We start from the raw sequence: 26,650 nt of genomic DNA, 5'->3' as shown, positions 1-26,650 counted from the left end.
CCGCCTAGGTGATGCTCAGGTGGTGCCTTGATAATTATATTCCTGCCTGCACACAAATGTTACAACAATACAGTCATTTCAATTTCATCTATTCTTCCCTTATTTTCTGACTATTTTTTGAGTTCTTAGTTATGAAACTCTGTTGTTCAGCTGCTTCCTACATTATGATTTCAATTTCTTAAAGCCTTGAAGGTGAGAATTCATAATTCAAGAACTGTATCATGAAAACCATATTTCTAGGTACTAATGATTGGGTTTTTATTTTAATTGGAATGGCCTAAGAATTTGGCATTGTTGTTTTGTGCTACTCCAGGCGACAGTTAAATGCATATGCTTTTTACTGAGTTTCATAGACTATGCAACACTTTTTTTTTTTTTTAAATCTGAACATTTAAGCTGAAACATGGCAATGTTTTATCCCCTAAATATTGTTGAGGACTTTTTTTTTTCGGTGGGGGGGGTTGGGGTTGGGGAATAAGAATTTTCATTCAGAAGTTAACAGACAAAAACTATATATTGGTCTTTCTTGTTTGTCACATGCTGTGCCTTTGCATTTCGTAAGAATCTATTTGCGGTGAGATAAGTTTTAAGAAAATTTTAGAAAGACATTTTGCATGATCAGTGGGGTTATGGTTTAATTGTTAAATTACTGGATTGTATATCCATATTGTCACCTTGAACGACTGAGTTGCAGAATTCTACTTTCTTTTCACCATCTCTTGTCAATGAGGGCCTCAAACACTTCTTAGGTGAAGATACATCACTAATCCCAATATCCTTCCGTTCTTCTCCTAATTACCTATTTTAATGCTGCTGTTGTGATATAGTAGCATTTTTCCTCCTGTTTGTGTGAAAATTTCAAGTTTCTTCTCTAATGTTAAACTGCCAATTAAAGAATAACTGAATGAGTTTGTAAAATGTGGAGTTAGTTGCTAATAATGAAATAGCTGTTTTGTTCTCATCTGTCCTTGATAAGTTCAGACTGTTGAAGTTTTATCCTGTTGCTTAATTTGGTTGCTTACTACTTTAGGGCACACCGCTTCAGAATACTTTGGTTGAACTGTTTGCGTTGCTTCATTTCCTTGATCCAAAAGAATTTGCTGATCCAAAGGCTAGAGCAGATTTCTTTTCAAACATTGGAATGAGAATAGAGGATTCACAATCATTAGACACTAATTCAATGATTTCACAAATCCATGATACGTTGAGGCCTAGGTAAATGATGCAATCATTTGGTGGATGGTTCTGGATAAATGTAAATCTTGTTGAGCATGACCTGGGAATTGTTTGTTGGTGCTAGGATGTTGAGAAGGATGAAGTCAGATGTTTTGCCTGGATTGATTCCTGCTAAAAAATGGGTTGAAGTTCCTTGTGCCCTTGCAGACCGGCAAAGGACATTATATATAAATCTGTTGAAGAAGAACTATCATGAATTGAATAAAGGAATCACTGGAGGTATGCCCATTTTTTATCGGTTTCTCTTTCATGGGTTTTAGCTTTGGACTATGTATCTTTTTACCACTTTAAATTGATCAATTTTCAACTGGAAAACATATGTTCTTTATGTGGGATGGAGGAAACTATGGCTGATGCAGATAAGTAACTTGATGGGCTTATTTGATTGAAAATAAGCCTTGGGTTGGGTTATGTATGCATTGAGCCTTTGATCCCATAGGTTTTATTTGTAATAGATAACATTAATGGGCCTAAAATATGTATAAAAAGTAGGAAATGCGATTTAATTCATTAATTTAGTTAGAGTCTATTGTCTTTGTTATTTCAATTTTCTAGTCAATTTAAGCTTCCCATTTAGTTAAGGATTGGGTTAGGCCTTTCCATTGTAGTGTTTGAGTCTTCTATATAAGTTTGTAAGGGCCTATAACATTGAACATGAATTTATTAATGGAATTGCAACTTTATGCTCCCAAAATTCTGAGAAAGAATTCTTTAATAACTGAGATAGCTGTGCGTGAGAGGCCTAGGCTGAGATAGCCATCCCACCATCTCACCCACATCTATCCCATCTCAATCCTTCTTCTTTTCTTTTTTATTCTTTCATCATCTTTTTCGTCGAACAACTAATTAGCATATTCATTTACTTAAGATATTATTCATAAATAAGCAAATACCCCCTATTTGAATCCAATAAAAATAGTTTAAAAATCAAATTCCAAAAGGATAAAAAGTCAATCCCCTAGTCCAAGAACAAAAACTAGATTTTGGTTATAGGGACGATTTTCAAATTTTAAATGCTGGGGTTTTTCTCAATTATGAAAATTTTATAATTCTATCATGTTAAAACATTGTTAAAAACCAAAAGTCCGGTAAAATAATATTTTGTTTTGATATTCATAAAATTATTTTCATTCAGGTGATTTTAACAGTATTCGCGCACTTAAAAATAAGTTTGACTAAATCATAACTTTGTCATTGCAACTCAGATTTAAGTAATCTTAGACTTTTTAGAAAGCTGGTTTTATGTTATAACTAATACAAAAAATCTCATGTAAAAATAAAATCATTTGACAGTCAAACTTATTATAGAATAAGAGCATTTCTCTAAATGTTGATTTTTTATAACTTTATATGACTTAATATTAATTTTTTATGACTTGATGTGGCTAAATGTTAATTTTTAATGATTTGATGTGGCTTAATCTTGATTTTTTATGATACAAGGTATATATAACTTACTAAATAATGTTAGAAAATAGGAAAAATAAAAAATAACACTTGTTCGCCTTAAGACGGGCGCCTTCTTGCCTAAGCGCTCAAACAACCCTCCACACCTTGGTTCGCCTTGGCGCCGTGACAACTATGCTAATAAGTACTGTTCTTCAAGTCTTCTGGAAGGTTGGATGTCACCGTTTTTTCGAATTAAGCAATTCAGCCATCCGATGAGCTCTTTCTGGTGGCTTGTTCTTGAGATATTTGCAAAATACCAATTCTGCCCTTCCCTTCTTAAGTTGCTTTCTTATTTCACTCATAGTCTTCATTATCTGCATCACCATACACTTTTCCTCTTTTTCTTTTCACTTTAAGTGAACATCAAAAACACTTTGCGGGAATGTTACGAAACACGGCCTTAATGCCTAAAAATCATGTCAATAAACTATTCCTATTCTTTCATCTTATGTAAGTGATTTCTTGGGCAATAAGCATACAATCTTCATGAGGGTCGTGTCATTGTGAACTATCTTGTATTTTCCCATTCATCAATGGTTCTTTTTATCTACAATGATGACATATTATTCCTAAAACCAATTGTTGTCAAATTAGTTTTAACCAATTATTGTGTTCTAATTTGTGTTGACTTTCTTGCCATTGCCTTCACAAGTGTCTCTTATGGGGACATGGAAAAGGTGAGGCTAGAGAGGTGATTGTTGTGGTAATAGGAGAGAAGTAGAGAACAAATGAGAAGCATCTATAGGGATGGGGGTGGGGCATCGGGTGATTGTCCTCAAATGGAAGCTTGTGTCAAGGCCTAAGAACACCCCTGAGTTCAATTTTAACCCTATACACCTGTTCATTCCCTCCTGGCCACATATACATAGGAATTTCATCTATCCTATGCCATGTAAGCTAAAATGTGAAAATGTTGAATTCCCTCTCTTCATCTGGTGATCCTAATCCCCTGTTGAATAGTAGTGTTCCACAATTTTGTAGATCTGCTATCGTTGCATTATTGTAACAAATTTAAGACTAGTTTTGAATAACTATAGGCACTTCATTTTGTCGTTCTTTTAGTTTCGTTTATCTCTTTTGGTACTTCACTTTTTGTTTCTTATCGAACATCCCTACTTTCTGTTTTCCCTTGTAGGAAGAAAGATAAAGTTGAACTTTCTTCTAATGGAATTGAGGAAATGTTGCAATCATCCTGTGAGTTATCATCTTGTGCAAACAATGGTCATTACTTACGTTGGAGATTCTTCTTAAATTGACTTGAATTTATGTTCCTAATGAACGAAACAAATTTTTTGTGAACATGTGTAAAGTAGCTGTTTAATTGAGTTTATGACATGACTTAAAAATGTCAATTTCTTTTCAATTAGAAATTATTGGAATTGATATCTTAGAGGTATGATAAAATCTATGGACTCTACTGTTTGTACAATGTCTATATTATGGTTATTGCTGCTAGGGAAAATTGCCACTTTACGGACCAACCTGATAAATTTATCCAGTCAGGCCAAACTGACAATGTTGCCTCAATGGTCTGTTATTTTTCCAAATGTTAAAAGGCATATATTATGCCACGTGGACAAATGGTGTGTCCATTTTGACTTTTGGAGAGTGAATATGCTCTAAATTCGCCACGTGTCAAATTTCAGAGTCTAGTTCAATCAAATACCCCATCGTATTGCGTGCGCATCAGCACTCCAGCCATTGTTGTGCACTCTCCAAACTATGAGCAAGAATAGATGGTTTAAATAAAAAAACCGTAAAAGTGGATGGCTCAAATTTGTCTTGTGATTTCCGGAAATGTTACATCCCGTTGTTACATGGATAATTACCATTATTATTATTTGTAGCAAAAGAGAAATAAATAACCAATCTACACAATGCTTGAAGAAGAGGAGTGAGAGAGAGAGAGAGAGAGAGAGAGAGAGAGAACTGAACCACGATCATAGTTGTCACGGCGCCTAGGGGAACCAAGGCGGTTGAGCGGGGCAAAAATTAAGGGGACACCAGCAATTAAGTTGCCATTCCAGACAAAGCCACTGAATGCCCCTAGGCAACAGCTTGGCAACTATGAACATGATGATTCAGAGCAAATTCTATCATAGTCTATCCCATTTATTTTTAATAGAAAACAATAGACTCTTAGTAGGAGTCGTAGTAAGAGTGTACAAGACTAAGTACGAAGGAACAAGGAAACTTAAAGAGAAATAAGCATACCACAACACGGACAATCCCCCTATGATGATTGTTGGTCATTTGGCAGTTTGTGTGCGCGTTGCCATTGTTGTTATTGCTATTATTATTATTATTGTTATTTCCTACTTGTAATTTTCGGTTACCAAACAGAAGTAAGATACCCTATACTACTCTTCAAGTGTATCTCATTAATTGTTTCTGTGGCACCTGTAGTTTCTTATCCCAGGTCAAGAACCCTGTCACACATCAAGGGAAGAGGCTTTTGCAACGTTAGTTTCTTCTTCTGGGAAGCTTCAACTTTTGGAGAAGGTCTGTTCAATGACATCATTTAATTTGCTTTTCACTTGCATGTGAAACAAGCTCATAACAGTGGATTCAACTTTTCATTTTAATGTTTATTGTAGATAGGTTTAGGAGATTGACTTTTCTAATGATCACAGGTTTGCTTGTTTGCTTGTTTGCTTGTTTGCAGCTACTTCCTAAATTAAAAGAAAGAGGCAATCGAGTTTTATTGTTCTCTCAGTTCACTACAATGCTTGATATTTTGGAAGACTTCTTAGCATTCCTGGGGCTGACATATTTCCGGTAAGTGCTATCCGTAGGGCATCTTCGAATTTCAGATTTCCTTTATAAAATGACCTTTTGTTTTTTTGTTTATTTTTTGAAAAGTGTCAGATGGAGGAAAATTAACAGGGACCAAGCTACCCTTTAAAAGGGGATCAACTCTCTAATCATAACGTAGAAAATTATTATTACTGACCTAGGCCTCTAGTGAATTGAGGAATTAAAAAAAGAAAGTTGTATCTAATGTGTGAGAAACCACGAGTACGACTGCATAATCATCCATCTGATTACACTAAACTGTTCACCTCAATATGGATTAGTATAAAGTATCTTCCATAGTCCCATTTCCGTCCCACACTTGGGGTATACAAAAGCTCAGCTCCGTATGTGTTTCACTTTTCAAACGGGCCTGAGAAGGGGTAAAAGAAAAACCAACAACTTACTGCCTGTCTCAGAAAGTACCACCAATTCTTGCTGGACCTGCGTTGCGAAGAGAGCACCTATCAAAATTCAGTTTCACCAAGTATATAGGAGGATACCAGCATGGAATACTGGATCATCATGTGTAAAAATGTAAATACAAGGCCCAAATGTGAAAGCAGCGCTTCAGCAGAGACGGCTTGAACATATCCTCCACTGCAGCCTTGTGGGCAACCCTTGTGTGGATCTCCGCGACTTTAATATCTGAAAACTCTTCAAATTTCAGTCTTCTGTACCTCTCCTTCCAAGTCCCAAGTAGCCAGAGAAGCAATTATGTCAGCTGTCCAAGGGAATTTGCTCCATTTGCGAAATAAACAAAGTACAAACTCAAACCAACTGAACCACATCCTTGCAAAATCCCTGTCCACCTTAAACGCCTTCACAAAATGGAGCAAGATTCTTAAAGTTAGAGGATAATAATAGTAAGGTGGTGATGTAGGGGGTTCCTAGGTGACTAGGTTTCCTACAAGATTAACTAACTAAGTAGGGTTAACTCAAGGGACTTGGGTAGGCAGGACAAAAGAAACTCAGCAAACAAGATTTAACATGCAAAATAGAATGAGACTAATAAATAAAGTAGCAAAGAGCAATAATAATCTAGGAAGAAAAACACATAAACTCACTCAAACTTCAAAGGGAAACATGGGGTAGGGAACATGGCAGCAATCAAAATTAGGTTACAACACTAATTTATTAAGCATCAAAAGTAGATAGAAACCCCATGCTTTATGCTCTAAAATCAGTTATACTAGTAATAAGAAGACCAGCAATACTTAAGGTAAACAATGTGGTAAATAAAAGGTTAGAAAATGGCTAAAAGGGGGGTGGGTTTTAGTGGAAGTAACAGAGTAAATAATGAGGGGATAATGGAGTGGATGGGAGGGTTTATTTTATACTTATCTGCTGCCCAGGTCTGAGAATAAAGGAAGAGAACCCAGATTTGAAGATGGTGTCCAACAGCAGTCCGATTGTTGAAAAGAGATCAGCAGCTGCCCAGTCCTTGTCGTAAAGGATAACAGCAGCCCAGTATTGAAAAGAAAATCATTAGCAGTTCAACATCAAAGGCAACATCAACAGTTCAACATTAAAAGGTAGTAGCAGTAGCAGATGTTGGCCGGCAGCAATAGACAGTAAGCAGCAACAGTAACAGTATACAGTAGTAGTTCAAGTCAATAATCCAGCAATAGTTTCAGTGAGGAAAGATGTAAAAGTGAGAGAGGGAGGGAGGTAAGAGGAGAGAACCGAGAGAGAATAAAGAGAGAAAAGGCGAGAAAGAGAGTGAGAAAGATGAGATTGAAAGAGAGAATCGTGAGAGGGGTGGGGGGGTTTGCTCCTTGGCTGTTTTTCAATTATCATCCATTAATTCTACCGTGGCCAATGGCCTTACATAAATGACTAATTACTAAAAAGAAAAGATTATTCTAGGAATGTTATTTCATAAACAAAGAAACTTTCTAAAAGAAAATAATAGGATAATTACTTAGTTCCTAATTAACTTAAAGACTCAAATAAACAAAATCCTAGAAAATAAAACTACTAAACTATCAGATTTGGTGGGGGCCACACAATCTTGGCAAAATTTGAAAGGAGAGGACTCGATCCACCGCTGGAAAGGCTGGATCGAGCCTTCCTTTCTTCTTCTTCCTTCTTCTAATCCTCCAAACCACAAAGAAGGTTGGGTCTTCTTCTTCCTTCGACTGTATGTCTTGATATCCCCATCAACTCTCCCCCGGCTTGGAAGAATTCACCTCCGGTGAATTGAAGCTTATGTACTATTCAAGCAGGTCTGGGTTGAGTTGTTGGATTTCTTGCATTGTGATCCAAGTGTTGTCAATTTCCGGACGTCCACGCCACTTGACCAAGAACTCTCTACAACCTTCAGTGTATGTGGACACAATCTTCTTATTAAGGATTTTCTCAACTTCTTTAATCCTTCTCGTAACCATAGGCATAGGTGGTAATGAGGTGGGGGGAAGTGGTGGGTTTGGTTCAGTAGTCTCATCAATGGTGAAGAGAAATTCCTCAAACTCATCAGGATAGAAAGGGATAATGGTAGAGGTACCATAGTATGGGACAAGGTCTTCAACATTGAAAATATTACTAATTTCCATACTAGGTAGATCAAGAACATACGCATTGGCATATATCCTCTTGAGTACTTTGAACGGACCTATGCTATGAGCATGCAGCTTGCTCGCTTTTCCCCTAATAAAGCATTGCAGCTTAATTCTAACCATCACCATATCGCCCTCTTGAAACTCTTGTAGCCTTCTATGCACATCTACCTTCGACTTATATTGCTCGTTGCTCAGTGCTATTTGTCTTTTTATACCTGCATGCAAATCATGTATATGCTGAGCAAAAGACTTGGCTGACTGGGAGGTCCTGGAACTAGACATGACTGGGATAAGGTCTATGGGTGCCCGAGGTTGGTATCCTGAACAGATCTAAAAGGGGGACAGACCAGTGGTATGGTTCTTAGAACTATTATATGCAAACTTAGCCTGGCTAAGGACTCAATCCCAACTGGTAAGGTGTTCTCCTATGAGGCAACGCAATAAATTCCTTAAGCTCCTATTGACAACCTCGGTCTGGCCATCGGTCTGAGGGTGGAAAGCGGAGGAGAAACGGATCTTCGTGCCTATCATCAGCCATAGGGTCTTTCAAAAATGACTGGTGAACTTAACATCCCTATCGGACACTATAGTGAGGGGCAACCCATGGTACTTGACAACCTCGTTAAAGAAAAGTCTGGCTACTATGGATGAATTAGAGGTCTTAGAGCATGGAATGAAATGGGCCATCTTTGAGAAGCGGTCCATAACCACATAAACAGAATCATGGCCTCTCAAAGTTTTTGGTAGTCCAAGCACAAAGTTCATGCTAAGGTCCTATTAAGGGGAATGGGGAAGGGGTAGGGGAGTGTACAAACCCGTGTTTTGCTTTTGTTGTTCGGCGGTCTGGCATGTCCTACACTGACTCACAACTCTAGCAACATCCCTCTTCAGTCCTGGTCAAAAGAATCGGTCTTCAACGAGGGTGATGGTCTTATCTCGACCGAAATGGCCAGCGACTCCCCATCATGCAATTCCCAGATTAAGAAATCTCGGAGTGAAGTCCTAGGAATGCATAACTTGCTTCCTTTAAAAAGGAAGCCCTCCCTAAGTAGGTAGTCCGAGCGGTTGACTAGGTTGCCTTCACTCAAGGAAGTGAACAGCTCACTAAAATCAGGATAGGTGGGGTATTGGTCCTTGACTTGCTCGAACCCTACAACCTCTACACTCATTGCCTGGAGTAGCACACTAGCCCGACTCCTAGCATTGGTGCGACTGAGGAACATATTCACCCGGCTTAGTGCATCTGCAGCAATATTCTTGACACTAGGTATGTGCTTGAGTACAAAAGTGTACTTTTGGAGAAACTCTACCCACTTGGCATACCTCTGGTTAAGTTTCTTTTGGGCACTTAGGTATCTCAAAGCTTGGTGGTCAGAGAATAGCACGAATTCTTGCGGTAAAAGGTAATGTCGCCGATAGCGCAGTGATTGGATAACCGCATAGAATTCCTTGTCGTATGTGGAATATCGCTGCCTAACTTCATTAAGCTTCTCACTAAAATAGGCAACAGGGTGGTCCTCTTGTCCTAGGACACCACCTATCCCAATACCAAATGCATCGCAATTCACTTCGAAGACCTTAGAGAAATCTGGGAGGCACAGGACTGGAGCTTTAGTCGTAAGCTTTTTAATCTCATTAAAGGCCTTCGTAGCACTCTTAGTCCATTGAAAGTCATTTTTCATGCAATCAGTGATAGGAGACATAATGGAACTAAATCGGTAAATGAACCTCCTGTAGAAAGTGGCTAAGCCATGAAAGCTCTCACTTTCTCAGGGTCAACAGATACTCCCTGAGTTGACACAACAAATCCTAGAAAGATGACTTGATCACTCATGAAGGTACACTTTTTGAGGTTGACATAGAGTTTCTCTTGTAAGAGCACATGAAAAACCTTCTGTAAGTGATCCAAGTGGGAAGAGGAGGTCTTACTATAGATGAGGATGCCATCAAAGTAAACCACTAGGAACTTGCCAATGAATGGTTGAAGCATTTGATTCATTATTCTCATAAAGGTGCTAGGTGCATTTGACAAGCCAAAAGGCATGACTAACCACTCAAAGATGCCATCCTTCGTCTTGAAGGCTGTCTTCCACTCATCTCCAGGCCTAACCCTAATCTGGTGGTACCCACTCTTGAAATCAATCTTTGAAAAGATCGAAGAGTTGGCCATCATATCCAACATGTCATCAAGCCTAGGGATAGGGAACCTATACTTGATGGTGATCTTATTGATGGCCCTACTATTAACACACATACGCCAGGTGCCATCTTTCTTTGGCGTGAGCAAGGCAGGTACAGCACACGGGCTAAGGCTTTCCCTAATGACTCCCTTCTACAACAGTTCATCCACTTGCCGTTTGAGTTCGGCGTGTTCTTTGGGATTCATTCGGTAATGGGGTAAGTTCGGGAGAGGATCCTGAAACTAAGTCAATAGTGTGCTGGATGTCATGCATACACGGTAACTCATCAGGTAGTTCCTCAGGGAATAACCTCTCGAATTTCCTCAACAAGGGTCTCACTTCTCTAGGAGTCTCAGTGAATAAGCGTGACCTATCGGTATTACTTTGTATGCCAACTAGAGCATAAATCACCCTTGACTCGTGACACTCTCCTTTAAATTGTTGTTGATTTAAAATGTTGAGTGTTTTGGTGGGGGTGTGTTTGGATGTACTTCCCTTATGTTCTAGAACCCTAACTTCCCTAAGGGCACTAGGGGTCAGTCTGATCTTCTTCCCTTTGAACTCAAATACATAGGTGTTAGACTTCCCGTAATTGGTGACATCCCGGTCATATAACCAGGGTCTACCTAGGATGATGTGGGCAACATCCATCTCTAGGACATCACACCACACTTGATCCTCATATCCTGCAAAGTGTAGGGGAACTAAACACCTCAGATTAACGGAAATGGTGGATTGATCAACCCAGACAACCTTGTAAGGCTTGGGGTGGGGTTTAAGTTTGAGGCCCACTCGAGTAACAGTGCTCTTGGCGACCACATTCATGCAACTCCCGCTGCCTATGGCGACGCAGCAGTTCTTACCCTGATGACATGTGTGAGTGATGAAAATATTAGTTCGTCGCCAATCATCGCTACTCCTAGGTTGTGAGACCATGCAACGCATAATGCAAAGCTTGAGGTCACCGGCCTCCTCGGTGTCCTCATCAGATATGGTCTCATCTGGTCTATGGTCCTCATACTCATGGTCCTGAAAACCCTCTTGGTCACCTCCTTTAGGGGTCTGCTCTCCGACATAAAGATTCCTATTGGGACAATCTGGAGAAGTGACCAAACTCGTGACACTTGAAGCACTATTGTTGCCCACTACTCTTGGGTGCTTCTCCCAAAATTCCTTTACCCTTGTTGTCAAATTGACGTTGTGGTGTAGCAGTGGGTTTTGGGAATCCAGTTGAGCTTTGGGGTGGTTTTCTAAATTGGGACTCCCTAGCTTGGAAGCTCTTCCTCTAAGAATAAGTTCTCATGGAGGATTCCACCTCAAGGGCTATCCTGAAGGCCTGTGGAACGTCTCGCACCAGGTGGGGTGCCATACGAGACTGAATTTCGGTGTTGAGTCCGGTAAGGAATTTAGATAGTGTCTGCTCAACATCCTCCTGAATACGGCTTCTAATTTTCAAGTCATTAAACTTGCTCATGTATTCGGTTATAGTCAACTTTCCTTGCTTCAGGGTATTCATTTCATTCAACAACTGGAGCCTATAAGTGATAGGACAAAATTCCCTCTTGAGCCGCTCTTACATCTCTACCCAGGTAGTGATTGGCTCAAGTCCTAGGTGGTCCTCTTGGTACTCTAGGTCTGTCTAGAAGTCCTGGGCAGCTCCAATAAGCTTGACTTTAGTAAATCGGTAGTGGACTTCCTCTGGCATATCGTAGAAATCGAAGTACCTATCCATCTGCTTGATCCAATCTATAAGGATTCTAGCATCAATCTGACCATCGTAGGTAGGGGCATCTACCTTAATCATCCGTCTGATATCAAAGCCCCTATCAGGATGCTCATAACCCTCATCATCTCTATATTGGGCTTCGCGTCTTGGCGGTGGGCCTCGACCCCTACCCCGATCCCTACCACGCCCTAGGTCCTGGAAGTTATCCCCTATCTGGTCATAACCATTAGTCTGGTTATTCTCGTTTACTTCCTCAGGGTTAGGGCCTTTGCCCTTAGGTTCAATACCTATTGTGTTACGGCCTTGCCGTCCATCAGGGTTTTGGGCACTTGTCTCGAGGGCAGCCAACTTATCGGTAAGGGCTTGGAGATGGGCAGCTTGTGTTTCCTGTATGGCTTGGACGGCTTTCATGAATTCAGCCAATTGCTCAGATTGGGTGGAGGTGCTTGGAGGGTCAGACATGTCCTGATATTCTCTACCACTACGAGTGAACATAAGGAGATGGGCAGCCAAGGTACGGTTACCACCAAAGACTTAAGGTCTACTCAGAATCTCCAATTGAGACAGGTAGTTAGCTCTTTCAATCTTGAGGTCAGAAATCTCCCTCTCAAGTATGTGTTCTTGGAGGGAATAGCGTCCAATGCTATTTGGTCCCGCCAACTTAAGGAAAAAAAGGATGTCCTCTGATCTATGGCAATGCTCTCTTAGCTTAGACTCGACTATGGACAGATTGCGATAGAGACTAGACCCCAAAAGGTAAGACATGTAAACAAGGGGCAGCAGTACCTAATTACCCTAAACCTAGACAAAACCATGCTCTGATACCAAGATGATGTAGGGGGTTCCTAGGTGACTAGGTTTCCTACAAGATTAACTAACAAGGTAGGGTTAACTCAAGGGACTTGGGTAGGCAAGACAAAAGAAACTTAGCAAACAAGATTTAACATGCAAAATAGAATGAGTCTAATAAACAAAGTAGCAAAGAGCAATAATAATCTAGGAAGAAAAACACATAAACTCACTCAAACTTCAAGGGGAAATATGGGGTAGGGAATATGGCAGCAATCAAAATTAGGTTACAGCACTAGTTTATTAAGCATCAAAAATAGATAGAAACCCCATGCTATATGTTCTAAAATCAGTTGTACTAGTAATAAGAAGACCAGTAATACTTAAGGTAAATAGTGTGGTAAATAAAAGGTTAGACAATGGCTAAAAGGGGGGTGGGTTTTAATGAAAGTAACAGAGTAAATAATGAGGGGATAATGGAGGGGATGGGATGGTTTATTCTATACTTATCTGCTGCCCAGGTCTGAGAATAAAGGAAGAGAACCCAGATTTGAAGATGGTGTCCAACAACAGTCCGATCGTTGAAAAGAGATCAGTAGCAGCCCAGTCCTTGTCGTAAAGGATAACAACAGCCCAATATTGAAGAGAAAATCAGTAGCAGTTCAGCATCAAAGGCAACAACAACAGTTCAACATCAAAAAGTAGTAGCAACAGCAGATGTTGGCCGGCAGCAGTGGACAGTAAGCAACAACAATAACAGTATACAGTAGCAGTTCAAGTCAATAATCCAGCAATAGTTCCAGTGAGGAAAGATATAAAAGTGAGAGAGGGAGGGAGGTAAGGGAGGAGAGAACCGAGAGAGAATAAAGAAAGAAAAGGCGAGAAAGAGAGTGAGAAAGACGAGATTGAAAGAGGGAATCGTGAGAGGGGTGGGGGGGGGTTTGCTCCTTGGCTTTTTTTCAATTATCATCCATTAATTCTATCGTGGCCAATGGCCTTACATAAATAAGAGACTAATTACTGAAAAGAAAAGATTATTCTAGGAATGTTATTTCATGAAAACAATAGGATAATTACTTAGTTTCCTAATTAATTTAAAGACTCAAATAAATAAAATCCTAGAAAATAAAACTACTAAACTATCAGATTTGGTGGGGGCCACACAATCTTGGCAAAATTTGGAAGGAGAGGACTCAATCCAGCGCTGGACAGGCTGGATCGAGCCTTCCTTTCTTCTTCTTCCTTCTTCTAATCCTCCAACCACAAAGAAGGTTGGGTCTTCTTCTTCCTTCGACTGTATGATGTCCCCATCAAGTGGTCAGCTAACTTGCATTGTCTTTGCCCATGGACACACATAGGGAGGGAGGCACCATCATGGCCAGTCTCCTCTGATAAAGTCACCTGTTAGAACTTGTTCACTTTAGGAGTCCTTCCTTTTAAATCTACGACTGTTTTTTAGTTGGTCTTTATTTATTATTATTTTTTTTTTATCAAGTCTTTGAGTCAATTAGGACTCCTTTTTTAGTCAATGGCTTGGAGGTGTTGATAGTTCTTTTATTATTTAACTGCTTGAGTCAAATGGGATGGAAGTTTAGATTAGTTAGACTTCTATTTTGTGCTTTTTATTTTCTTTCTTTCTATTTATCAATACATGCAAGAGGCTAATCCTCAACCACAATTTGAATTAAAAATAAATAAATAAAAGCAACCCAATCCAGAAGGCTCCCGCTATTGCAGGGTCTAGGAGGGGCAAATGTACTCAACCTTACCCCTGCTTCGCAGAAGAGGCTGTTTCCAAGTTTCAAACTTGCGACCAACATGTTGCAATAGTGCAACTCAACCGCAATTTGAGTAATGGATTGAATTAGTTTGTTTGAAAGAGATTGTTACCACTCTTTGTAAACGGTTGTCCACGGCATAGTTGTCACGGCGCCAAGGCGAACCAAGGCGCTGGAGGGTTGTCTAAGCGCTTAGGCGAGAAGGCGCCCGCCTTACGGCGAATATGGCTCCAAAAAAGACGTTACTATTTTTTTAATATATCTATAATATCTAATATAACTGTATAACAATGATATACTTAATTTTAAATTGCTTGTAAAAAATCAAGCCTTTAAGTTATATCAAAATACAAGAAGCACGACTTTAAGCAACATCAAGGGAAAAAAGTACATACTTTAAGCAACATCAAGAGACAAGAATCAACATTCAACATGAAATTCATATCAATGCAAATTGCAAAGTGATATATTTTCTAACATGAGAAAACACAACAAAAAATAAAAAAATTATTTATAAAAAAAAAGCTATAAATAAAACAAAAGGCATAAGTGCATAACAACATATAATTCCTAATGAAATATTATAAATAATATAATATTTAACTATTTAAGTATGTAGTTAGATATACTTACCTCTATGATGCCCAAAACGAGATCCACAAAGTCCATCATAGACCATGAGTCCATGAACCATGATATTTTAATGTTAACCCCCTGTCAATCAATACATATAAGTTAGTGATACTAAAACACTAAGCAACAAGAGAAACCTTGTTCCTTAATATATGAGTCATGACTCATGATAGGTGATAGGCTATGGGTTCCAATCCTACCTGGGGAGAATTAAAACACCTAATGGAAATTGAGAAACATAAAAATAAACCAAAATGCTAAACTTTAGTAAGCTTTAAAGTATAAATTTTAAAACAACAAAATAAACCATCAAGCTAAACTTTGTTCTTGTTTAACCATAATCAAGCTAACAAATCAACATCTAATTCTTCTCCCTCCTGTTGTTGTTGATTCATAGAATCAGTTGGCCCATCACCAAAGTCTTCTTCAATATCTTCATCATCACGCACCACATCGTGGACCTCTTCTTCAACTTCATCATCTGATGATTCCTCAATAGTGGCCCTTCCCCTACCACGATGTGTGTAGCAAATATTGGCTGCACTTGTTGATCCTTGAGCCCTCCTAGGTAAATTACGACCCCCCACCGATGTAGATGCACCAACTGCTCTATCAACATCTCCCCATGTGAGGTCGTCTCCAGGATGGACTAAATCTCCATCTTCTTGATCCCCTGTTATCCATTCACTACTCCAATTCATTTCATCAAGAATTAATGGATCACAATTGCTGCCTTTTTCCATTCTTTCTTGGAACCTTGAATGAAGCCGACGATTGTATTGGATATAGACTAGATCATTCAAGCGCTGATGTTCTAGTCTATTCCTCTTCTTGGTGTGAATCTGAATCCATAAATACTCTTTATTTAAGTCAAGAAATAAATGTAAAAAATATAATTACAAACTAATATACAAGATCATACGTACAAAATCAAATGTGCTCCAATTGCGCTCACAACCGGAAGCGGAGCAACAAAGGCCTAATATGCGTATTGCATATTGTTGAAGCGTAGGGGCCGAAGATCCATGTGTTTGCCACCAAGAGACTATATATAAGGAAAAAATTAGATACACATATTGTTAAATACTTATTAAAATTAAAAAAAAAAAATACTTAGTACTTACTAGGATCCAATGCTCCTTCACCGACTATCCGTTGTTTAAAAGCCAAACTCCTTGAAAAGCTACCTTCACATTTTCTGTACAATTGAGACTCACGTATGATCTTGTCTTGCACAGTTAAGTCGGGCACCATTCTTTCAATAACTGACATGAATGCATCTTGTATTTTACATGATTCTTCAAAAGGGGCATCATTGATGTAGTCAAAATATTTGTTAGCATTTAGGTAAAAGGCAGCAGCATATAAAGGTCGATCCATTTGGACCTCCCAACGATCATCAATAATTGCTAACACCTTCTTCCATGACCGTTCTTTGTTGGCAAAATTTACTTTTATCTTTTTTTTTGCTATTTCCATTGCCAAATAAACTTCAGGCAATGCAGGCCTCTCATCACCATCTACTAACCTCAAGACAACTAAAATTGGTTGGGATGCTCGCAATCTAGTACACTGTTCCAGAATGTTTGTGCAAGTATTGTCTCAAGTACTTTCTTACCTGCCTCTGTCTTGGACAACTTAGAACTATTCCAATCATCAGATACAAATAATTGCTTCAAGGCATCCTTGTTCTTGTACAAACTTTGTAGTGTCAAGAATGAGGTAGCAAATCTTGTAACTCCAGACCTCACCAGATCTATTCCATTTGTCTTTTTCCTCCAAGCATCAACAAGTTTGTAATGTCTATAGATAAAACTTGTCATTGTTTTTGCCCTCTCTATTGTTGTTTTATAAGCTTTCAACTTGCCAATGTCCTCTAACATGAGGTCCAAACAATAAGCTGCACAAGGAGTCCAATAAAGCTTACTCCGTTTTTCCATCAACATTCTACCAGCTGCAACATAATTAGCTGCATTGTTTGTAACTACTTGTACCACATTATCCTCCCCAATTTCTTCAATTTTACTGTCAAGCAGCTGAAATAACATGGCTGCATATTGAGACTCACTAGATACATCTACAGAGCCCATAAAATAAGTCCCAATGGACAATTGACAAGGAAATTAATCAACTGTCTACCTCTCTTGTCAGTCCACCCATCAGACATAAGAGTGCACCCGTGCCTTTTCCAATAATCTTCATATTTCTTCTTGATACAGTCAATTTGAGCTTTTTCATCCTGTAGCAAGGGCACTCTCAACTCATGGTAAGAAGGGGGCTTATATCCTGACCCAAACTGTGCAATGGCTTCAACCATTTCCTCAAAGCTCCTTAACTTGACAGTATTGAATGGGATGCCAGCTTCATAAAACCATTTTGCAACATATGCATTAGTTTTCTTTCTGTCTGCATTTGATCTTAAGCTGCTTTGTATTGTTGTCTGGGTAGAACCTTTAGACCTCCTCTCACCAACTATTTCTTCAGGAGTCCGTCTAAGATAAGAATCTATCGGACCCTTTACTGCCATTTGTGTATTAACATTAACTTTATTCCTTTTGGAAGATGTCCCAGAACTTGGTACAAGGTTCGTCATTGAGGAGTCTATAGTTGGGGGCCTTGGTACACCAGACTGGAGTTGCCCTCCACTTTCTATCTCTTCAGGCAAATCATCTCCCTCCTGATGACCAACAGAATAATCCTCATCAAATACATCAGGCTTCCTCTTCTGATTTCGCATGATAGCTTCATGCATCTCTCTAGCGATTGCTGCAGTTGTCTTTGGGCACTTTGATATATCTCCATACCCACCAATTAAATGTTGCTTAAGCCTTTTGATTCCTCCTTTGGCATCTTTTCCACAAAGTGTACATCGCACTAAGTTCTTATCATTAAGATCTGGCCAATATCCATACTTCCACCCGGGGTCTTTTGATTTGACCTTCCTAGTTGGATCTTTGCTTGGATCATATGTTGATGCGCCAGTACTAGCAGATGGCCCGCCACTACCACTAGTAGCCATATCTATTTGAATAAACTACAGCACTACATAAACATAAGAAACAACAACAAGAGAAACTAAGTAACAAAAAATAAGAAAAAACATATCAATGTACAATGCACTTTACAATCTAAAAAATAATAACTAATTCACTAATGCACTAATGCACTAATGCACTAATGCACAACAATAATAATCATGCAATCATAAATTCATAATACAGAATCACAGATTACACTATTACAGTCTATATACTTGCAGGGCAAAATGTTTTGTACATAAAAAGCATGGTTATCACATAAATAACAACATTTGAGAACAACAGAGGGGAAAAAAAAAACCAGATGCAGACGAAGAAGAAGCAGAGGAAGAAGGGAGGAAGAAGAAGAAGAAGAAAAAAAAAAGACGTAGTCGAAGAAGAAGCAGAGGAAGAAGAAGAAAAAAAAATTCCGTAGACAAAGAAGATGCAGAGGAAGAAGAAGAAGAAAAAAAGATTCGTAGAAGAAGAAGAAAAAAAAAAGTTTCGTAGAAGAAGAAGAAGAGGAAGAAGAGGGAAAAAAAAAATTGTAGCTCGAAGACGAAGTAGCAGGGAGGGAAAAAAAAAATTACAAACATACCTTTTTCTTTGTAATGGCAGAGGAAGTTGAAGAGAGAGTCGCAGAGTTGTATTCAATCGGTCGGTTGAATCCAAGGTTCTCCGACGATTGTAAATTTGTAATGGCAGAGTCGCAGAGAGTTCACCGGCCGGTAGAGAGAACCAGAGAAACATGGAGGGTTTTAAAAAAAACCTTTCATGTTATATTTCCCCCCACCACCAAACCTTTTTTTTTTCACTTGAGGAGTAAAATGATTCCATGCATCTCACACCATTTAAAAACCTATACTTCATCAAATGAAAAATTAAGAATTAGAATATAAAAAACAAATAATTAAGTGAAAGTTAAAAAAAAAACACCAAGGCGGTCGCCTTTTATAACAAGTCGTCCAAGGCGACCAAGGCGACGCCTTGATACCAAAGGCGACCGCCTTTTATACTTCAGCAATGGCGTCCCTCGCCCTGGCCCTAAAAAACCGCTTGGACGCTAGGCAACGCCTTGACAACTATGGTCCACGGTGCACGAGGCCTCCCAACTCGAAGCCACTACCACACAATGGAGCAACCTTATCGTTGCTCTGAGGTCTGCCCTCTTTTTGTGTAGAAGGAAATTTGAATTACTCTGATCTCATTGGTCTCATGTTCTTATTGCTTTCATATGTATCTGATGAATTGAAATTTGCTCTGCTTTTGTGCTTGCATTTTCTTTTTGTTTGCAGCATTGATGGAAAGACTTCCTCTTCTTTAAGGCAAGAACAAGTTAAGGAATTCAACAAGACAGACAGTTCCATCTTCATTTTTCTTTTTTCAACCCGTGCGGGTGGTCTTGGAATTGACCTGGTATGGCTAATTTACAAGTTGTTCATTGGCGTAGAATTTCATGACACTTATACGGATGTAATTGCTTGAAACATAAGAACATGCCTTGTGAATTAATACTTGTTGGTTGTGTTGTTTAATTATCCATGCACAAAATATATGGTATGTGCCAAGATATATCCATATGGCACCCCATGTGCTAATTACATTTGTTGACTGATGAAGTCGTATCTTTGTTGTGACAGCCAAGTGCTGATAGAGTCATCATATATGGTATGTCATGCTACAATTTTGTCTTCCTGTCTCTCATTTCACTGTTGGAACATATTGTTATTATAGTTTTTTAACCCATCTCTCATTCTTTCTTTGACAGATCCAGACTTCAACCCATTTATGGATTTGCAGGCACAGTCAAGAGTTCACAGGATTGGGCAGGCACGCCCTGTGGTGGTTTATCAGCTAATCACCAAATGCTCTGTGGAGGAGAAAATATTGCTGAAGTCAAGGCAGAAGTTAGCCATTGAGCATCTTGTTATGAACCCTAGCAGCAAGCTAAATGTGGCTGACTTGCATTCAGTTCTGCTTCATGGAGCTCAGAAGATTCTCAGTAAGAGAAGTATAAAAAGAACATTGATCTGCTATGACGATGCTGCCATAGAAACACTCGTTAAATTTGATCCAAAACCTGATGAGAAATCCTGTCCAGAAGAAAATGGCTATCTGGGTGCCATTGAGAGTTTCGTGTCTGCCGCTGAGAGGGAGGAGCCGTCTTCAACCCCAAAAGTCAATGAATGGCAAGAAATTCTTGAGCCTGCTGGTGATATACCAAAATGTGAAAATCTTGGCAGGGGGAAGAGACCGAAGGCTGTGGTGAAGTATGACAGTGAGGATGCATCAGATGGTGATGATATGTACTTACCCGAGAGCTCTAGCAACAGTCCTAGCGATGACGAGTCCGATCCTGAAGACTCAGAAGAACTTTTACGTTGATGAGCAATAGAACTCGTGCATTTTGTAAATCTTCTTGTGTTTTGTTTTGTTATTTGGTGAAGAAAACTCGTGCATTTTATAATTCTTGTTTTGTCTAATATTGTGATCTCATCTTACCACATGGTAAAATGCTAATTTTCTATGCTCAACCACATCTGTATTGTGTACAGTTAGCCACTGGACTCTAGTTCAGATGAGATTTGAGAAGCATTAATTGGGAAGTAACTGTAAATCTTGAGTCCGACTTGTCTGTCGTTTGTGTGTGTGTGGGTGTCTTAGGATCTGGTTGATGATCTTTAAGTTGCAGGTTGAATGGAGCTCCTGATGTATCATCAATGGTTAACTGTTCCATGGAAAATAAAAATTAGTATGGTTAACTCTTCCCTATTTTAACTTTTCCATTGACAATAGAGTAATTAATTGGAAATAAGAATGCAGTACAAGTTTGGTCACATGAATGTTTCACCATAAAAATTTCGTGTGCAATGGAGGCTCTTCTATACATTCAGTGGTTTGGATTGGCTAGGTCAGCCCTTCACATGGACAGAAAAATTCCCTGATGCAGGTTGATACAGAACGAGTGAAAGGGCATCTTAATCCCATGGTTAAGGAAACTGTAACATGCAAAGAAGGTTTACATCCAATCACCTCTTAATAAATATCACTTAATTGACAGTATGCAGGGAAACTTTAAATAACAAATTATCAGAACTGCAGGTGCCATAGGAAAACCATCAAACAGGGCATTGATAATCTAAACTCAAAATCTCTCCTCTGAGACAGATGGTTAAATTAACTGATGCTCTTAACTCTACTGGACTTCAATCTCACTGCCAAAATATTTTATTATCTATAAGAAAACTTTGACCACCACATAAACACCCTAATCTATCAATGCAATACATTTCATTACAGATATCGTGAATGGTGTTATTGCCAATGCATGCGCTCGATAGGAAAAAACTTACGGTAAGATATATGTTACAAATTTAAGAAGGGCCAACATGACGTATTGCAATGTTGTTTTCTTATTCTGTACCTTTTTTCCATCCCCATGTCGGAACAATCAAGCTACTCTAATAACTCGTACATGAATGACAAATGAACAAAATACCTTGTACAATAAACCAAAACAAAAATATTATACACCAGACTCCAGGCCATTTCCAATCATCTTCAGACGAATACAGAAAATTTTCCTGCTGATTGTATTGAATCTTATAAAGGTAATCAATTTTCCATTAACGACTGTTGTGCCGAAAGAAAAGGTTGGCCAACTTCCGTTCTCAGAATCTCCATGTACAGCCAAAGAATCAATCCACGTCAAAGAAAAGACTGACGTACAATCTTCGCAACAATCTCATTGCTTAGATCCCTCTGCCAGCTTGGACTCTTCAGTAAACAACATTTTTATGAAAGTAAAAGAATATCTGAAACCCTGCCAAGTTCAACAGCCAACACGAATTTCTCCTCACAGACAGCCATTTCTAGTCTCAACCCGTAATCCCCAATGGAATCACCTTCTGTACATCTCCAACACCAAAAACAGCAGATGTGACGCCTGTATATGTCCTTTCAATTGCCAGATATCAAACACAAGCAGGCCAATAGACCATAAAGCCTACTTGAATTCCATACCACATGAAACAAAAAGATAAAACCCCACAGTTCCTGGTCGCGTAAACTTCCAACTGGTTATCCATCGATACAATTATACCTTTCTCCCCCAAGAATAACGGACCACAAACTGATGGTTCTACTAACATCCTCTCTATCAAGGAACTTCTGGGCCAGCCCACAATGTGCCATCTTTAAAGCTCATCAGCACCCCGGTACACAATGTAGCATTGATTCGAATATTCTTTAGTCTCCACTGGACTGGCTTGTTCAAGTAGAGGATGGTGCAAGGGCAATTAACATTTAGTTATAACCTCACAATATCCCATTTAAGACCCGCTGATAGTAATCATATTGCCGAGTCCGCCATGCATCTAAACTGCTACTGATCAAGGACAGTACCAAGGACACACATTGCTGTTTACAACCAACAAATATAACTGAGAATCTTACCACGACATAAAAAATGCTTCCCTGGACGAAAAAGAAATAGGAGAAACAGGAAACATACCTCTTCCGTTAAACTTAGATGGAATCTCTTTCTTAGGTTCTGTATTGTCCGTGGACCACCTTTAAAGCATGGGAAGTCAGAATCCTGAATCCAACATTTTAAAGAGCACAGTGAGCCCGTGCAAATGAAGGGATATGAACCTTTTGCACACCACAAATGAATCAGAACAGAGTATCAATCATAGTCAATCCAAAGAATGTCAACTCATTTGACAAGTAATCCAACCTTAGTAACACCTCACATTACAGCTACTGTTTTGTTTAGTCATTGGTCCAACCGTCCATGGCAGTTAAAATTGCAATCCCTTTTCAAGATATTAATTTGCAAATGCTAATTAGCCCAAGGCAACTAATTCCTGTAGACATGTATTTCTTCTTGAAAAAATGTTTACTCCAAGAAGTTATCAGTGGGTCCCCCGACTCCCCATCTCCCTGATAAATAAAATCCATCGGTGTTGTTGAATGTGATCAATTGCATGCTTTGGTGATCCCCTAAAAACCTGTGTTAAGATTCATAGAGCCATATCAAACTGGTTGCTTGCTTGGTGTTCTCAGTAATTACTAGGCGACCAAGTGACTTCCTAGGTATGATGCTTGCAACGAGGCAGCGTAGTTCGATATTATGCATAAAGATAACAGATATAGTGCTTGTAAAATTTTGATTGTACACCACATAGTATGATTAGTAAGCAGGAACATATATAAAATTGAGCATCCAAGAGTTCAACGTATGAATTTGGTGTCAGCAACAATTAACTTCCATTTACATTGAACCGGGTTAAATGTCTTAAGTTACGTAGTCATCCTGTCAGAGGGATTGTCTACAGAGAGCAAAATTCCACATATGCTACCTACCCTTGCCCAGGCATTTCAGGTTCACATCACCGAAGTATGTTTTCAGCAAGGATGTTTCCCATACCAATACATTCAAAACAACCTTAATAGAAAGTCCCTAGATTCAGCAAAGAATAAATAATATATTGTCGGAATTTCAAAAACATCAGAAATGAAGAGGTTCTGTCTACAGAGTAAGTCTAGTCATACTTTGACCTAGCAGGTCCAAGTCCGGGGATGTAACTCTCGTGACCTCTGACCCAAGTTAGGCAGTCAAATACATGTAAATGGGAGGGGTATCAAACCTGCTCACCTTCAGGAAAATAATTTCTTTACTTCTACACTCCATGAATGTTTCAGCTAATTTAATAAAATATCCCCTTCATTTTCACAACACCATACAGCATGGATATTTTTTGGTGTTGGTATTTCTGTCCATTGAGGAAAAGCAAAAACTGCAATGTAGATCCTTAGCCCAAATGGACACAGGATTAGGAGGATTCCAAAAATAGACTTTTGTGATCACCTTATAGGTGGCATATTAGGTGGTACCGTGGTAGCCAGTGTTGGTGTTATAGCAGGGGAAGTACTGTACACTTTTCCCCAACAGCGGCGGAGCCCCCGATCTAAATTTTTTGGAGACATTTTTATACTAGGAGCAGTTTTGTACCAATGGTCTCTATCTGTAATGACTTATGTTCAAAGGTATTTATGTCCTAATTTTTAAATCAATTGAATAAATAGGAGCCGTGGTGGTCTAATTGACCTATTTTTGCAACCTCCCTTTCTCTCCCTCTCACGTCTCTCTCTTCTTTCTCTCTCGCAATCTCTCCTCTTTCCCATGTTCGTTCCTTATTCTCTCTAGCAAAAAAATTGAGGCATTTCTCTGAAGGTCCATCATTTGACATTGGATAACCATACATTGATCCACCCCATCTCTCTCCTACCACCCCCATCTGTAGCTACCCAATTCAATATACCTCAAAAGGGTATTTCAAGACAATGGTTCAATTCATCTAATATGAATAAGTAGCCATTCAAAGGAAATTGCAAAATACAACTCACTGAAATTCAAACATTTTTTATTACCTGCAACATTTCAACCAGAAGTATGATACGCTCCGCATGCTTACGGCATGTAAGGAAACCTTGAATGCACAAAACCTGAGTGCATACGAATAAAAAGCATATCTCAAATTTATCCATGATTATAACAAAGCAAGAGAAAAATATGTGCAATGTAAACATTTAAAACAATATAAAAGAACAGGTGTGCTAATACTTTAAAATAGTCAAAGAACTCGCTTGGAACTCCCTCAGCATCAGAATCCATCACCTAGACAAAAATACAACCTTTTAACCAATCAATGATGAAAAACATACAGAACAGCTACTCAGTCAACTGCAAAAGCAACTACAGTAAAACCATCAATGACTCACTGATAGGCAGCAAAAGTGACATACTCAGATTTATCTTCCCCCCCCCCCCCCCAACAAAAAAAAAAGAAGTGAGGTAAATATAGCTCAGGATTAGGTAATTATAACCTCAAGAAGTTCACGAGTTAACTTAAATGGTGCGCTCTCAAAGTTTACACCCCCTGGTGAATTAGAAAGCATAAAGCCAAAATCTATATGTATAATGTGACCTTCCTCGTCCATCAAGAGATTTCCATTGTGCCGATCCTTCACCTGGACAACCAGAAATGGATAGATGAAAAGGCACAAGTAAAATATATCAACACATCAGACCGGAGGGTCACAAAAATTTTATTCTATTTAAGACATAAAACTTGGTTCCACAAACAATGCATACGATGGAAATATAAGACATCACAGGGCATAGCACAAAATAACAACTCTTACAAATAATATAAAGTCAATGAACTTTTCATGTCTTAAATAGATAAGCATCCATCAAGATATAAAAGATGCAGGAGCAGCATACACTTACTGTATTAGACTAGTAAAGGTTTCGGTACTTTTCTTTTATTGTTTTGGGTTAAGTAATGGACCATTAGTTATGTGTTTCACCCCTAATTTGAATTTGTAGTGTTCAACGCCTTAACGCGCTGCTTAAGCTTTGGTTGAGTTTAAATAGTTGCATCTACTTTGGAATTCGAGATAGTAGTTAGGGGTCAACTGTCGAGCCATTGGCACTCTACATTTTAGTCTTCTATCTTGATTCAAAGTCGTTATTATTAAGCCACATTTTAGTCAGAATTCAAAAAGGAAGCTTCATGATTGGTAACTGATTTGATTTATAATCTGTTATCTTCAATTTCAAAGGTATTTCATTACATATAACAAAATAAGTTCTGAATCTTCTCATACAGTTCCTCCGTTAGAAATTCTCCCAACTGATGGCTTCTCATACTGTTACTGAGTGATGCAAGTCAAAGTTCTAAATCAACCAAATACTGCAGGTCCAGCCCCCCAAAATAAGGTCAGTGGGTCCTAATTTTCAGTGTCTCAGATAAGTGAGCATGGGCATAAGGTCCTTCAGAATATTGAAAGAAAAGAACCTGACTATAGCTCTGATCATGACGAAGATCTCACATTCCCATCCATGATAGAGTGTGACATCATAATAAGGATATTCTCATCCATGATTAAGTGTGACATCATAATAAGGAAGGTAATGAGGTAGTTAAATGTCCGTAGTTATTACAATTTACAACAATGCATCATGAGATAGAGAGAAATAGTGAACTTTACCTGCAGAAGGTAGCACAATATAGAGTATCCTGCCATACTCTCAACAAAATTCCTCTGCAACAGAAATTAAATTTTAATTCTTCAAAACAAGGAAAATAATTTCTATCCTCCAACAATCAAAACTACATTCATGTTTGGACTCATGGAGCCATAAAAATGCAATCAAACTGATAAAATTAAGATGTATCGCATTGGTCATCCATAAATAGTACACTCCAGCACAAGGAGAAAACCCACTTCCTGAATAAAACATATTAGAATCAAACCTAGACCAAATATTAGACGAGCCACAAAATGCTATGTTGAGGAAGCCACTATGGAGGGACCAACAACAATATTCTTTGTAGAAAATAGAAATGACATCTAACTTCACAGCTGTTCATGTGACCCGTTTGCCGCAATGAATTTGCAAACGCGCCCCCCCCCC

At 38.8% G+C, this 26,650-nt stretch overlaps 2 protein-coding genes and 1 long non-coding RNA gene across 4 annotated transcripts in view; 1 reads left to right on the top strand and 2 right to left on the bottom strand.

Annotated features, from left to right (window-relative positions):
* Nucleotides 1-20,791, top strand: part of LOC122073216 (CHD3-type chromatin-remodeling factor PICKLE-like) — a 48,160-nt gene extending 27,369 nt beyond the window's left edge. For both annotated transcript variants that reach the window (XM_042637754.1, XM_042637755.1), the window contains exons 15-22: nucleotides 1,031-1,215; nucleotides 1,301-1,455; nucleotides 3,821-3,879; nucleotides 5,092-5,187; nucleotides 5,351-5,463; nucleotides 19,458-19,578; nucleotides 19,803-19,830; nucleotides 19,931-20,791. In XM_042637754.1, the coding sequence (XP_042493688.1) occupies nucleotides 1,031-1,215; nucleotides 1,301-1,455; nucleotides 3,821-3,879; nucleotides 5,092-5,187; nucleotides 5,351-5,463; nucleotides 19,458-19,578; nucleotides 19,803-19,830; nucleotides 19,931-20,547 (1,374 nt within the window). In that variant the 3' untranslated portion in view covers nucleotides 20,548-20,791. The remainder of the gene's footprint in view (nucleotides 1-1,030; nucleotides 1,216-1,300; nucleotides 1,456-3,820; nucleotides 3,880-5,091; nucleotides 5,188-5,350; nucleotides 5,464-19,457; nucleotides 19,579-19,802; nucleotides 19,831-19,930) is intronic.
* Nucleotides 15,971-16,470, bottom strand: LOC122073218. The gene is made up of 2 exons (XR_006138685.1): nucleotides 16,270-16,470; nucleotides 15,971-16,190 (listed from the first exon to the last, which is right to left on the bottom strand). It is a non-coding gene; the product is annotated as an uncharacterized LOC122073218 (long non-coding RNA).
* Nucleotides 20,792-21,539: 748 nt separating the features above from the next.
* LOC122073217 (phosphatidylinositol 4-kinase beta 1-like) overlaps nucleotides 21,540-26,650 on the bottom strand; it is a 28,975-nt gene continuing 23,864 nt past the window's right edge. The window contains exons 11-16 of the mRNA XM_042637756.1: nucleotides 26,224-26,277; nucleotides 25,054-25,197; nucleotides 24,791-24,844; nucleotides 24,598-24,672; nucleotides 22,676-22,759; nucleotides 21,540-22,581 (exon numbers count right to left, since the gene is read on the bottom strand). Coding sequence (XP_042493690.1) covers nucleotides 22,480-22,581; nucleotides 22,676-22,759; nucleotides 24,598-24,672; nucleotides 24,791-24,844; nucleotides 25,054-25,197; nucleotides 26,224-26,277 — 513 coding nt within the window. The 3' untranslated portion in view covers nucleotides 21,540-22,479. The remainder of the gene's footprint in view (nucleotides 22,582-22,675; nucleotides 22,760-24,597; nucleotides 24,673-24,790; nucleotides 24,845-25,053; nucleotides 25,198-26,223; nucleotides 26,278-26,650) is intronic.

This window comes from Macadamia integrifolia, chromosome 3, assembly GCF_013358625.1.
Source record: "Macadamia integrifolia cultivar HAES 741 chromosome 3, SCU_Mint_v3, whole genome shotgun sequence".
NCBI lineage: Eukaryota > Viridiplantae > Streptophyta > Magnoliopsida > Proteales > Proteaceae > Macadamia > Macadamia integrifolia.
The sequence above is the reverse complement of the archived record's forward strand: the minus strand, read 5'-3'. Positions and strand labels throughout refer to the sequence as shown.